The sequence below is a fragment of the Trichosurus vulpecula genome, chromosome 2 (genome assembly GCF_011100635.1).
Source record: "Trichosurus vulpecula isolate mTriVul1 chromosome 2, mTriVul1.pri, whole genome shotgun sequence".
NCBI lineage: Eukaryota > Metazoa > Chordata > Mammalia > Diprotodontia > Phalangeridae > Trichosurus > Trichosurus vulpecula.
In genome coordinates this window covers 374413641-374428963 of record NC_050574.1, presented here as the reverse complement: position 1 = coordinate 374428963, position 15323 = coordinate 374413641, and the positions used below count along the sequence as shown (strand labels likewise).

The 15323-nt window shown below is 34.4% G+C and overlaps 1 protein-coding gene across 1 annotated transcript in view; it reads right to left on the bottom strand.

The window, feature by feature from the left end:
• Positions 1 to 15323, bottom strand: part of LTN1 (listerin E3 ubiquitin protein ligase 1) — a 100313-nt gene that overhangs the window by 45691 nt on the left and 39299 nt on the right. Inside the window, exons 9-16 of the mRNA XM_036744270.1 lie at positions 14445 to 14592; positions 12991 to 13815; positions 11963 to 12004; positions 8988 to 9177; positions 5331 to 5570; positions 3897 to 4050; positions 3108 to 3255; positions 2639 to 2825 (exon numbers count right to left, since the gene is read on the bottom strand). Of these exons, the coding sequence (XP_036600165.1) occupies positions 2639 to 2825; positions 3108 to 3255; positions 3897 to 4050; positions 5331 to 5570; positions 8988 to 9177; positions 11963 to 12004; positions 12991 to 13815; positions 14445 to 14592 (1934 nt within the window). The remainder of the gene's footprint in view (positions 1 to 2638; positions 2826 to 3107; positions 3256 to 3896; positions 4051 to 5330; positions 5571 to 8987; positions 9178 to 11962; positions 12005 to 12990; positions 13816 to 14444; positions 14593 to 15323) is intronic.

The following is a 15323-nucleotide window of genomic DNA, read 5'->3' as shown; positions in this document are numbered from 1 at the left end:
AATTGAAGAACTTAAAAAAGACTTTGAAAATCAAATGAGAGAGATTAAGGAAAAACTAAAAAGAAAAATAAAAATGACACAAGAAAAACAAGAAGTCATGACAAGAAAGTCATCCAATTAGAAAAGGAGATTCAGAATCTTAAGGAAGAAAATGACTCCTTGAAAATCAGAATTAAGCAAGGGCAAGCTAGCGAAGTTGTAAGAGATCAAGAAATAATAAAATATAAAGGATGAAAAAATAGAAGACAATGTTAAACATCTCATAAGAAAAACAACTGATCTGGAGAACAGACCAACAAGAAAAAACATAAGAATAACTGGACTACCCAAAAGCTATGATCAAAAAAAGAATATTGATACAATAATACAAGAAATAATTAAACAAAATTATCCTGAAGCAGAACAAGAGGGGAAAGTAAAGATAGAAAAAATCCACCAACCACCACCTGAAAGAGAACCTATGAGGAAAACTCACAGGAATATCATAATCAATTTCCAAAACCCCAAGCTCAAGGATAAAATACTGGGAACAACAAGAAAAATCAATTTAAATATGGTGGTACCTTGATTGGAATCACACAAGACCTAGCAGAAGCGACACTAAAAGACAAGTCTTGGAATACTACATATCAGGTCTTGAAATACTATATATCAAAGAGCAAAAAACTGGAGTTCTGGCCAAAAATATCATACCCAGCAAAGAGAAGCATAATCCTGAATGAAAAAAAATGGTCATTTAATGAATTGTCAGACTTAAATGATTATTTAAAAAAGAAAAAACCTGAACCTAACAGAAAATTTGACATACAAGAGCCAAGAGACATAAAAGGTACATACCAAAGACTAATTATAAGGGGCTCAATAAGGACAGTTTACCTTTTATGTATGTAAAATGTATGTCTAAGATTTTTATTAGTAATTGGGTAGCTCGTAAGAATAGATCTGACTATGACATGATTTTAAAAAATAAATCCTTTTAGGAACAGCTAAAAAGAGTAATTATCTTATATGAAATGAGGTGCAAGAGGAAGAACCGACAGAGAAGAATTAGATGGGGAAAGAGGGCTGGGCTGGTAGTTCTGAATACCTACTTTCATTGGGAATGGGTTCAAGAGGGAACAATAAATATATATATATGTAGAAGAGTACAAAAGTCTTTTAAATTCAGAATGAAATAAAACACTAAGGGGATAGGGAGGGGGTAGAGGATAAAATAGGGATCTTAGAGGGAAGGATGCGGGAATAGGTTAAAGATGGGTACAGAAGGATGTTTAGATTAATAGGTATGGGAGGATAAGGGAGGGATCCTTGGATATGGATATAGGAAATAACAGGAAGGCAAGGTAGGAGATAGAAGTAAAGGAGAGGAATGGGGAAGGACAGAAAATAAGAGATACACACAAACATAAAATCAAGAGATACACACAAACAATAAAATAAAGATGAGGAGACTGGAATTTGTGAAGGAAAGAGGAGGGCTGTAATCATGATCTCAAACAAAGTTAAGGCTAAAATAGATTTAAGCAAAAGGAAAAATAAGGAAATACACTGTGTAACAGCCATATTTATCAATGTTGTTTTGGACTATTTAAAACAACTACACAGTTGTAGTAATGTTGCTATAGCGTAAGAAATAACAAGTTGGTGGACTTGGAAAAATATTGAAAGACACAGACTTACTAAGGAAGAGGTTATCTACCCTCAGGGAAACAGAGGATAAATAAGTATAGTATGGTCTTATATAGATACATATGAATGTATATGACTATGATTATAGATATCAAAGAATATGTATATATAAGTACATATGTACAGGTGTATGAATGTTTATGTATATCTTTTTGTGTATATGTCTATATAGATATATATGTGTATACATATGTACATATGTGCATATTTGTATATGTATATATCTCTCTATGTAAATATAACTATGCTTAATTGTAGCATTCTGCAGGTAGGAAGGGGGGAAAAAGAACAAAGTAAAAAGTACACAGCAGAGAACAAGAAACCTTCCAAGGAAGCAAAGATTGACAGTTCTGAACACAATGCATATTATTTATTATACAGGCTTTCTTGAAATGGAAATTTACTGCTGTATATTTTGAATCCTCTCTCACATTCGATTGGGCATATAGTAATGTTTATTCCTTTTCTTATTTTGAATTATTTTAGTTTTCGTATTTAAGTTTGTTTCTTTTTTCTTTTCTTATATTTGTTTAAAATTAAAAAAATTTTTTTTAAATTATATCCCCTATGAAAATGTTAGGAATGTTAAAAAAAGGTACAGAATTCCTAACTAAACACTGCAATCTCTTCATTTATCATTTTCTGTGTGTGTCATGGAAATCAACAATTCAATACATTAATTCATTAAACATTTATCATGATGAAGACCCTCTTGGTAATTACATAACTAATTCTTCCTTAGATGAAACCAAGACAGACCTATTTTATGCTTCCTTGCTTACAGTATTTTAATAAAATGTCAGTATGTTCCCATTTGATACCTAGTTTCATCTAATATCTATCACTTATGTCTTTCAACTTCCCTCATCACTAAAACAATGTTACTATCCCTTTTCACATATTTTATGTAAGCCAGGGTCTTTCAATTTCATCACAAAGTAATACTTACTTATTTTTTCAGTTCTATTATCTTCAAGAATTATTTCCTCTTTCAGAGTCAACAAGACTATTTTGCTTAATAACGCTGTGGTACACAAATGGCTTGGAAGCTTCATTGTACTATGTTCTTTGAAATCCGTTTTTGAGTGTTCATAGTTCAAACTCAATCTTCCTTCCAAAAGAGGTTTGTGTAACCACTGTTAATTAAAAAAAAAGTGAGAGATAGCAGTTCTCCTGGTATACCTTATATAGGTAATGTTAAGTCTCAAACTGAAAAAATATGATCGGGGATATGCAGTGAAATAATAAAATTCCAAAATTATAATATAACAAAGGTGTACATTAAGAGTCAAAGAGGTGGAAAGTTTTACCACTCTCCCCAGATCATATAGCAAGCAGAAGATGCTAGCTTGAATGAAATCATTAAGAGAGTTCTGAAGGAGACAAAGATTAAAGGAGTTTTCCAGTCTGTAACATACCTGCGTAGAAAGAGAATGCCTCATATTTTCCCATTCACTATCACTTGGCATTATATTTTCAATATAAAGTCTCAGAAGAACATGTGTATCGTAAGCTTCTAAAATATTACTTAGTAAGTCATCGACAGTGGACATCATAACTCGAAGACTAAAAAAAAAAAAACACTGTAGTTAGATTGTTACTTTCATTTAAGGATATCCGTATAATATCTTTATTGAACAAGAAAGATAAACTGAGAGGGGTAAATGATTTTCCCACATCATATAAATTCATAAATGAGAAATATGTTTTTTAATTTTAAATCTCATGCTTTATTCATTCCTCTTGAAACAGTACCATGTATCTAAGAAGAATTTCATCCTGGAAAGTAAAATACAGAAGAAAATATCACCTCACCTTTTCATCCTTGAAGGTTAGGACTATTCTGTAACTGACCTCTAGAGCAGATCTGATCCCAATTTGTTTCTAGTTATACCTGTTTCCTGAAAAACCTCCATTTCAGAGATACTGGGATAAGAATACCAAAGGGTGCTCCCAACAAGAGCAGACCTCTTCTAAGTTTACCTTAGACTAGAGATGCATTTATGACATGGGCAAAGATAAATTCTTTCCAATGTCCGATTATCCTTAAAGAGATTTGGTAGTATTTAGTCCTCATTAGCAAGAAATCATCATTAAAGAAACTTAAATTAACTCTATACAAGGAAGAACACAAATAAACAAGGCTTGCTGTTTTGAAAAAGATTACAAAGAAAAAAACACTAAGTTATAGAGTATAGAGAACTTACCCTTTGACATCCAAAGATGTGGACTGAATTTGGTTCTTGAGCCAAAGAGCAGATGAGTGCAGGAAGGTGCTCTGCTTATTTTCATTTCCAAACTGAAGAACCAGTGAATGTAAGCCACACAACCAAGTATGCTTCAGTTTACAGACAAGAAAATCTAAAATCAAGCAGTTAATATATAATTTGCAACACGAAATGTCCAAATACTTTACAAATCTGAATCTGGCCATAGTTTACAATAGGTTTCAGTTTTTTAAAGCATCATTTAAACAGAAAATGTAAAATAAACATTCAACTACCAAGCAAAGCATTTCTGAATCATGAGACTAATACAAGTAAGCACATAACAAATACAAACTGACATGATTTCATACAACTCTTTGATTGTGAAGGTTGGAAAGATACTACCATCATTTCTAGACAGGGTAATAATGAGGTATTTTTTTAAAAGTCTCTATTTCTTTTCCTTTCATATATGAAAGTACACTAGAGCAGTGGTGTCAAACTCTGGTTGAAACAGATCCCTGAGGGCAGCATACTGACCTAGAAAACCACAAATTCATTTGGTTAAACGTTTCCCAATTACACTTTAATGTGGTTCATGCATTCTGGAGCTTGTAGGTAGCAAGTCTGACACCTCTATACTAAAGCAAGGGTTAAGAAATATAGTTTTTACAACAGACAATCTGGATATGATATCACAGTTGATTTTATCTTGTAACTATTAGGAAAGATGAGGCAATGTGATGCTGCAAAATAAACCATGAGAAGACCTATTTTTTTTTTTAGTCTGAGTTTCAGCACTAATCATCTATGTGACCTTTGGGAACTTATTTCATTTTTCCAGGGCTGTTTCTAGTGTTAAATAGGGGGAAAGAAAGGAGAAATGGTAAATGACAAGATGATCTCTAAGTCCCTTCTAAGTCTAATATTCTATAATTCTCAAAAATGGTACATGTCACATGTCAACCTATGACTTAGAATGGTTAAAAATGTTTTAAATACCAACAACAGGAATGCCATTTTCTTGAATATTTTAGATATGAAGTCATGGGAGACAAACTACTTGGTATCTCAAAATCCTTTTCTACCCTAACATTCATTATCAAATAATCAAACAACATTAAGTAGCTAGTGCAATACATTATATTAAATGCTACGTAAAAAAAAAAACAGAAGTAAAACAATTTCTCAAGGAACCTATGTTCATTCTCATGAGAGAATAACCAGACTGACTATTTAGATGTTTATCTCCAGAAACCTTTAAGCCTCATGTCTAAAACAGAACAATGGTGAGCATTTCTAATCCTCTAAAACAATGTTTTAATTTTCATGTTAAAATGAGAGCATGTGCAAATGTACTTTCCAGTATCCAAAGCCGAGTTTCCCAATAACAGAGTTAAGAAAGTAACTATTCAAAAGTATGAGTATTGCTACCTGATAAGTGTGTAAAATCCTGGTTCTGAGCACACAACTGAAAGATAGTTAATAACAACTCTTCAGAGGATGGCATTAAACAACATCCTTTCATAGAGATGAAAAAGTTAGAGGCCACATCACAGATGAAAGATACTGGTGACTCAGTATTTCCACCTTCTGAAATATGCTTTGCTTTGGATAGAGCTGCATTAAGTTTCCTGATAATTCTTTGAATATAAGCTTCTCCAATCAAGTAATCTGTTGAAAAAAATTAAAAAGAAATAAAATATTATAAATATTATCACTGCATTTTCAAGCACTTCTATTATATATTTTTATTATTGGCAATTCTTCATCAGAACAATCCTCCAAATATATAGGCAGCATGGCATGGCACGGCATGAAAGCCAGACCGACAGCCGGTCTTTAAAGTCGTGCCTCTGACACAGCTCCGTAATTGTGAGCAAGCCCATTAACCCATCAGTGGCCCAGCAAGCCTCGAAGACTATAAATTATAGACACAATGCCAGTCTTCAATAATGGAAAGAGATTCCACTGCACATGAATGAAATCAAAAATCCAGACCCAAAAGAAAACCTACATACATAAGCATAAACACACACACACACACACACACACACATATAAACACAGATACACACTCAAAAAAACTTAAGGTGACTATTCAATCCACACTTTCAAACTTAGCTCAAAAGCATATAATAAAAATGCTGATGTTCTATTAAAAAAAGCAGATTAGCTTAAAAAACTCAAGTTAAAAAAAGTAAATTTTTTTCCAAGTAATGCTGAAAGGATTAAGAGAACACTAAAGATGCTTGCAACAGATCCTGCAAATTAAATCTTTTTAGATATCAATAATAAAGTCTTATGGCTTCTCTAGGCCAACAACCAACAAGCTAACTGAACCAGGATCACTGCCGTGTCGTGGCCAAGGGGCTTGCACAGCACAATGAAATTATGAACTAAGCCATGTAGGGTTATCTAAGACAGACAGATGATAGTAGAGAGTTCTGATAAAAAGTGATCCACTGGAGAAGGAAATTGTAAACCACTCCAGTATCTTTACCAGAAAAACCCCACGGACATTACTAAAATGATAAAAGAGGTGACATCAGAAGATGAGCCCCTCAGAAAGTGCCCAGTACTCTACTGGAGAAGGATGAAGGACAATCACAAGTAGCTCCAGTACTAATGAAGTGGTTGGGCCGAAACCAAAAGGAAACTCAGATACAGATGTGTTGGGTATTGCATAGGATATTGAACACTGCAAATGAATGTTGCATGGAAATTTGGAATATAAGATCTATGAGCCAAAGTAAGCTGGATGTGGTCAAACAGAAGATGCAAAGATTAAACACCAACAACTTAGATATCAGGGAGCTAAATGAATGGGAATGAGTGAACAGGTGATCACTACATATACTACTGTATGTAAGAAGGGAGCAGCCCTCCTCAGAGTGAATTAAAGGGTGAGAAAAACAGTACTGGGGGTATCATCTCAAAAATGACAAAATGATATCTGTTCAAGTTCAAGGCAAACCAATCAACATCACAGTAAAACAACACCATGCTCCAGTCACTGACGCCAGAGACTGAAGCTGATCAGTTCTATGAAGATCTACAATATTTTCTAGGAATAACACCAAAAAAAGACATCATTTTTGTCATAGGGCAGGGCTGTCCAACCTTAGGTTTTTACTGAAACAACAGACAATATATTTTGATTGCCATTTTAGTGAGAGCTCTGCGGTAGCTGGACTTCAGTTTACTAAAGCATTTATGTAAACTTCTATACTTGCAGGCGGGCCGCATAAATCGCTGCCCACGGGCAGCATTCTGGACAGCCCCGTCCAGGGCACTGGAATACTAAAGTAGGAAAACAAAAGATAATTGGCATAATAGGCAAGAAATGAAGCAGGACAGAGACTAATAGTTTTGTAAAGATAACTTGCTGGTCATACCAAACACTTTTCCAACAAACCAAAAAGTAATGCTACACATTGAGTTTTGTCCTTCACTTTTAAAGAGGAGCATGACATCAGGGAAAGGATGACACGACTTGCAGTTGACTTTGATCTGAGTGACGGAGGGCTGTACAAGGTCACCAGCCTCACTTTCTCATCCAGAACCATCTGGATCCAGTGGCCTGATATTCATCAGAATGACAAGAGATGACCCAGGATGCAATGGGAGACCCTGACCCTTTTAGGCCCATAGACCACAATAGGTCCCTGCCCAAGTTCCACTTAATGGCTCTATTTTGGGCCCTCCAGGCTTAGAGTGAATTTCGATGGTAAAGGTTTCTCTTAGGAACTGCAACCCTGGGGGTCTTCCCCTCCCAGCTTGAGTTTTTTTTCTTTTTTCCAATTAAAGGGGCCATCCCTTGACTCACTTCTTAAAGAGGCCTATTCACTCACACTAGGTGAGTACATGAAAAGGCCTGAGCCGATATTTGCTGTACTATAGAGAAAGCAAGGGAGTTCCAGAAAAGCATCTACTTCTGCTTGACTGACTACGCTAAAGCCTTTCATTGTGTGGATCACAACAAAGTGTGGCAAGTCCTCAAAGAGACAGGAGTATCGGATCACCTTACTTGTGTCCTAAGGAACCTGGATGTGGGCCAAGAAGCAACAATTAGAACCGAACATGGAATAACTGATTGGCCTAAGAATGGAAAATGAATGTGACAAAGCTATATATTGTCACCTTATTTAACTTATATGCAGAGGATAACATATGAAATGTCAGACTGGATGAATCAAAAAGCCAGGAGTAAAGTTTCTGAGAGAAATATCAACAACCTCGACATGCAGATGATATCACTCTGATGGCGGAAAGTGAAGAGCAATTAAGAAGCCTCTTGATGAGGGTGAAAAAAGAAGAGAATGTAAAAACTGGCTTGAAGCTTAAAAACATTAAAAAAAACCAACCCAAACCACAAAGCTCTTGGCCATTGGTCTCATCACTTCCTGGCAAAACAGGGAGAAGAAATGGAAGCAATGTCAAATTTAACATTCTTGGAGTCAAAGATCATTGCAGATGGTGACTGTAGCCATGAAATGAAAGACATTTGTTCCTTGGAAGGAAAGCTATGGCCAATCTGGACAGTATACTAATAAGAAGACATATCACCTTGCTGACAAAGATTAATATAATCAAAACTATTATTTTTCCACTAGCAATGTATGGCCATGAGGATTATTCTATAAGGAAAGCTGAGCACCACAGAATCTATGCTTTGAGTTGTGCAGGAGAAGACTTTTGAGAGTCTCTTGGACAGCGAGGAGATCAAAAAAGTCAACTCTTATAGAAATTAATTCAGGTCATTCACTGGAAGGTCAAATACTGAAGCTGAAGCTTAAATACTTTGGCCACGCAATGAGAAGATGGGACTCGTTGGAAAAGACCCTGATGTAGGGAAAGATCAAAGACAAAAGGAAAAAGGGACACAAAGGATGAGACGGATACATAGTGTCATGGAAACAGCAAACATGAACTTGGACAAACTTCACGGGCCTGGTATGCTATGATCCATGGGGTCATGAAGAGTTGGACATGATTGAACAACAGACAGTAACAAAAGCTGAACCTGGGCAATTCTAGAATCTCCAAAAACTGATCCCCAATTGGCAAAATAAACCCACCCTGAACATACCATTTTTAACATGCTGAGACAATACCAAACTTAACAGGGTCCATCTTTCTGAGGTAAAAGATTCTGAAGATACTGCAACTTCCAAGTCCTTACTGCACAAATGATCAGCCAAAGTTACCAATTTCTCTCCTAGAACATCTCCCTTTAGCCAAGTAGATACTAACAAGTATTTATCAGAACTTGAACATGCCTGAAAACAAAAAATGCAAGAGGTAAACATTAGCAAGATTTAGGCCAAAGATATGTAAGTTTACTTAATTCATTAGTTTTCCTAAAATGCCATTTAATATTAGTCCCTTGCCTAGAAACCTTCAATTATCCACCACTGTCTGAAGAAAAGTAGTAAGTATCATCTATACAGCACTTTAAAGTTCATAAAGAGCTTTCTTTACAGCAACCTTGTGAGGTAATCCCCCTTCTACTGATGATGAAACTGAAGCTTTGGGAGATTAAATGACTAGTCACTAAGTATCTGAGGCAGAATGTGAATGCAAGTCTTTTGACTCCAAGGCCAGTACTCTAGCCAACATGCCACATTATCTCCCCGTAAATTCCAAACTCCTCAGTTAACCCCAACCAACCTTTCAAACTTTTGTCTCCCATTATTTTTTAAACATATAGCCTCTGTTGTATTTAGGTTTGTCTAATGCCATACTCTCAACCTGTCTCCATGCTATTCTCTGATGCTACCCCTCTATACAAAGTCTAATGATTAAATTAGTCTGCAACTACTCCAGACACTAACGATTACTCCCCTCTCTGAAAAACTCTGTCTGTACAACTCATTTGGGAATTTACTCATATAACATTCTGTACTTCCATGTTCCAAATGTATGTCTTCTTCCCAAACAGACTGTAAAGTTCTTCAAGATAAGGGCTATTTTATAATTCCTTTGTATTCCACACAGAGCATAGCACTGTGTTATACATACTTTATCCTTCATAAAAATCTTGAGGAGTAAATTTTAAATAAAAAATACCTAACAAATATTATTTTCTGGTTCTTTAATTTTAGTGAAATTAAAGAGCACTTGATGTATAATAGTAGGAAGTTACTTCTGTATTAAAGATTGAAATTATACTGCCGTTAAAAAAAAAAAAAAGAAAAACTTAGGCCCAGAAGCATGTTATTGAGCCCAGATGTCTAACTGCAAATGACCGATCTTCAAGGAAAAAAAATCCATCAATCCATTCCAGAAACATGCTGATCCATGTTCCTCATGCTCCTTTTGTTTTGGGGATTGAGGAAGAAGGGAAATTGCAACTTGGTTCATTTCAAAGCAATCTGGAAAAAAAAAAAAACATCCAAAAACCAAGTGCGGATTGGGAAATGCCTTACGAATCACTCTTTGGAAATAATCTATTTTTTAAAATGGGTCGAACAGCACAAAAGGAAAGCTTAACAAAGTTCTATTTCTGGCTTTGCCACTAAATTGCTATATAACCTTAAAGTAACTTCTTGGCCTCTATTTCCTCATATGTAAAATGAGAGAATTCAACTGGGTAACTTCTAGTGTCCCCTTTGTCTCTAATATTCAAAGACTTTTTGTTCTAAAAAAGCTTACTTTAGAATCTTCTTTAGTTTATGGGTAATCCCATTTTACTAGTCAATTTATTTTTTTTCATTTGAAGCTTGATGTTAAATGGATTGTTCAATACGTACAAAACGACATGAAAACTAGGCTACAATAGTAGTAGATTACTACTGGTCTAAGGAGCAAATCTATTAAAAAATTTTTATCTGCTAAGAAATTTAAATCTCACACAAAACAAAAACATCATGAAAAAGGAAGAATTTTAGGAGGGCAACCACAAAAAAAATTTTTTTTATCATGCTTGGGCACCATTAATAAAGGACACAAATCATTTCTCTAGTGATAAGATACTCAATCTGTGATTTCATTGGTATAATTAACACCTGAATGAGGAAACATCTTCTACCAATGCAGGGTGGCACCTTTTCTGCAATTTGTAGTCTTAAAGAGGTACCTGCAGAACTGAGAAGTTAATGTCTGGCTCAGGATCACCCAGCTAGTGATGGAACTTGAATCTAGGTCTCCCTGCCTTCAAGACTGGCTCTCTATTCACTAAGTCACACTATCACTCATAAACCTTTTCCATATAGAATGAAAATGAAGGGATTATATAGTGAATTATTATTACAGTGATTGTACTGCCTTATTAAAAAAATTATAGATTCGAAAACTATGACAGAATTTTTATCAATGTGATGACCAAGGCCAATTCCAAAGGACTGATGATGAATTATACTATCTACTTCAGTAATAAAGAGAGATGGACTCAAGATGCAGAATGAGAAGTGTATCCTTTTGGACATGGCCAATATGGGAATTTGTTTTGTTTTCATTGGGTGGGGAAAAGGTAGGAAAGAAAAGAAAAATACTGGCTGAAAAAAATGTTTAATTACAAAAAAGATTAACAATCTGCTGCCTTAGTGTATTAAATGAAACTGAATTAAAAAACAATCATGACAACTACTTTTGGAAACAGCCAATGAGGGAACTTATTTTACTCGACAAAACAGATTAGCTATGAAGTGTTTGGGTTTTTTCCTCCCAATAGAGAAGGAGATGGTAAGGAAATTAAAAAATTTAAATAACTGAAACTAAAATTTAATTTTAAAAAAGCTGCACACTGGTACTAGGAAAATAAATTTTCCCCCCGAAGTTGCCCTGGATTTCTCAAAAAGTGCTCTTCCTTTTTTTTCTACTTAAAGCCTGGCTAGAATAAATTATGAAAAAAAAGAATAGTGAATTTGTTGGTAAGAAATTTAAGTTCCAGAATTACGAGAAAGTGGATTTAGCAATACCAAAATCTGCCACAATAACCACATTGGTAAATAAATATGGAAATAGACTTAGTGAATACTGACTTATCAACTCTTAAGTTTGAAGGACACTAATTTTTTCTAAAACTACAAAAAATTAAACATAAAAGAAAAGTGAAGAAAATACCTTTTGAATAATCCGAAGAAGAATATTCCATTTCAGATCCAACTGAATGAGGGGAAAAAAAAGTTACTTACAATACATGAATAGGGCAAAAACAACTTCTGAAATATCAAAATTGCTATGGCACAAAGAAGAATTAAAATTAATGAAGCTAGAAAAGTCACAATTCAGAAGAATGGCAATTAAGGTTTCCTAAATTGAAAGAACCCATTCACAATCTATAGACTGAAGGCAATAACTGAAAGTTTGCTGCTAAACTCTTATATGAAATTACAGAATTGTGAAATTGGAAGGAACCCCATAAATCAACTAAGTTCTACAACTTCTCTGTAAATATCTATCTAACTTATCTGCTTTAATACTTCCAGTAAAACAGAGCTACATACTGAAGCCACCCATTGGCTCTAATCATGATGAAGCTTTTCTGAAATTTCTATCTGTAGTTCCTAGTTCTACCCTTCACAGCCAAGCAAAACAAATTTAATCCCTTTTGCATATGAGCAACTCCTTCAGATGTCTGAAGACAGCTATTAAGTCTTTTTTTTTTAACAGACATCCCACTTTTGTATAATTTCCCAATGATGAACAATATCATATTCTTTAATTTATAGCCTTAGCCAAAAAAAGAGTAACCATGTTCCAGTGCTTAACACAGTTTCTGGCACATAGCAAGCATTTAATAAAAGCTTTGACTTAATAAATGATTTGTGAATATAGAGCAATCCAAAAAAAATAACTTTCTGAATTTCAACTTATTCCATCCACTTTTAGAGTGTCTGTGGAATGACACACCAGCCTAACAGCAAAAGAACCCCACAATAATAATAATAATAGCTGCTATTTACATGTAGCACTTTAAGTTTTACAAAGTGCTAATACAATCTCATTTAATCCTTACAGTACTACCTGTGAGGTAGTACTACGTATTTTTTAATGGGCAAGAAAACTGGGGCTCAGGAAGATTAAGTGACTTGAGCATAGCTATACACAGCTAACTAAATGTCAAGAAGGAGTAGTCAACTTAGTAATACCTTTGTCAAATCATCCAATATATTTTTTCTTTCTGTATTAGTTTCACAGCAACAGAGGACGCTGTACAAAATATCAACCAGAAAATCAATGTTTTGCTTCTTGTCTTCACCAAGCCAATTCATTAGTCTGTGATACATAAATTGTATTGCAGGATTGTCACGGACAGGTCTTCCTATTTCTTGAGGTAGTGGAGTGAGGTTTTCGCTGGCAATATTTTTTTCTTTTGCTAAGTCCAGCAGAGCTTGGAATACTTGGCATGAAGAGAAAGACTTGAGAAGAGAAGCCAAAAAGCCTAAATGCTGTTCTGACTTCACTTCACCGATACGTACAATACTCTGTTCTGCAAGTTTACAAACTAACTCATACAGAGGTCCTTTCCTTAGATGAGATACAGGAACTGGAAGATTCTCATCCCAACAGAATTCGGATTCTTCAATATTCTCTTCTGAAAGTATATCTATTTTGTTCTCTTCTTTGTCGTTCTCTGTGCTACTTTCAGGAGCCTCATCTATCAATCTGACCTTGGCAACTTTTGTTTTGTTTTGTTTCCATATATTTTCTGCCCTCTGAAGAACTTCTAATAAGGTAGATACGCCCAATAATGATTTCACATCAGTTTCTTGTGCATTAATTTTCTGAAGACAAATTTCTGATAGACTTGTCCAAAAAGTTTTCAGCACATTTTTCAAAGTATTAACTACTGTATCATCTCCTTGGGCTTCTGCTTTAGTTTCCCAGGAATTTAGTGTGTCTGCTAACTGATCAAAGAGCTGTTCATTCTGCAATCTTGGCTCTTTCAGTGCTGTATCAACAAAAGGGATCAACTAAAAATGAAAGGCAAAAAAAATAATAATAATTTTGAGGAGAAAGAATTTAAGTAATATATTCCTAACAAACTGTTGTAGTGTTGAAAAATATATTTCTCCCCAGAACACTGAAAGTTAGAGATCCTACAGCCATAATTAGAGTCTGCTTGAATTATTTCTTAATTTTTTTTAAACCAGGCCTGTGATTTTTTCTTCAGTGTAAGGAGCTCCCAGTGAGAAATTTCTCTCAACTAATACGAACTGGGGGCAGCGAAAGGTTAAGTGACTAACCAGGACCACATATCTAATACATTTTTCTGACTCTGAAGCCAGCTCTCTATTTTTTCATTAAGTAACATGGCCTCTCTTAGATATGAAAAAATAATGCAGGTTTCTTTCTCTGTCTGTGTTTATTCCAAGCTTTTAATTTCACTAAGGGCTGATCACTGACACAACATATGGTTAATTCCAACTTCACCATAATTTTAGGCTTGGGAATAATAATCACAGAATTCTAAATTTATCTAGCCAATATAATATGTTACTTAATGCATAAGTGAGGAGAAGTTTAAAATGATGAACATCACCAATTAATATTAAAAGTAAAACATTTTTAAAATAAGAAGTCATTTTTATTTTACAAATACCTGATCATTGATAAGCATCTTCTGCATTTTTACTGATTCTTCTTTTACGCCTAAATTTTGTTGCATTATAAACCGTAAACATTCAAAAAATGCAGATATTACTGCTGAGCGTTCTGACTGGCTGGTCAGGATTCGTTCTGTTGACAGTCTAAGAAATAATAAATTAAGCAATAAGAACAATAATTTTGCAATTCTAAGAAACATTATAGCATGGAAATAGAGGCACTACAGAAAATATTCTACCAACACCAGAAAGACAGATTCTTAAAGCTACTAAAAAATGACAAGTACTTAGGAATCAGTGTGTTTAAGTTTGAAGGAACATTAGGTGATGGCATAAAAGGGAGTTTAGGGGCCATCTAGACCAACTCCCTCACGTTGCTAAGGAAACTAAGCTTCCCTGCCCCGAAATTAATTGATTTAGTCATATTCACATAGCTAATAAGACTTATATTCAATGAGCGTAAATACTTTTTATTTATGCTGAGTATCTAAAAAGGGAGTAATAAGTTAAAACTACAGAAAGAAATCTGCAAGAAAATTTTTTGAAAAGGTATTAATTTTCCATTAATATTAATATTTAGGTAGCACTTTAAATTTGCAAAGTGTTTTCCTATTTTATACTCATATCCCTGAATGGGTAGATGAGTTCAAGTATTATTATTTCCATTTTTATGAGAAAGAAACTAAGGCTTCAATGGTTTGCCTGACATCACTTGCAAAACTAAAGTGATAAAGTTAGAACTGGAAACTTTACTTTCAAATCACTGAAGGAGTACTTTTTTCACTAAACAACCCTGCCTCACAAATTAACTCATATATAGAGTAGCAGGTGACTCCTGCACAAATTAAAAAAAAAATTAAGAAAATAAGTTCAAG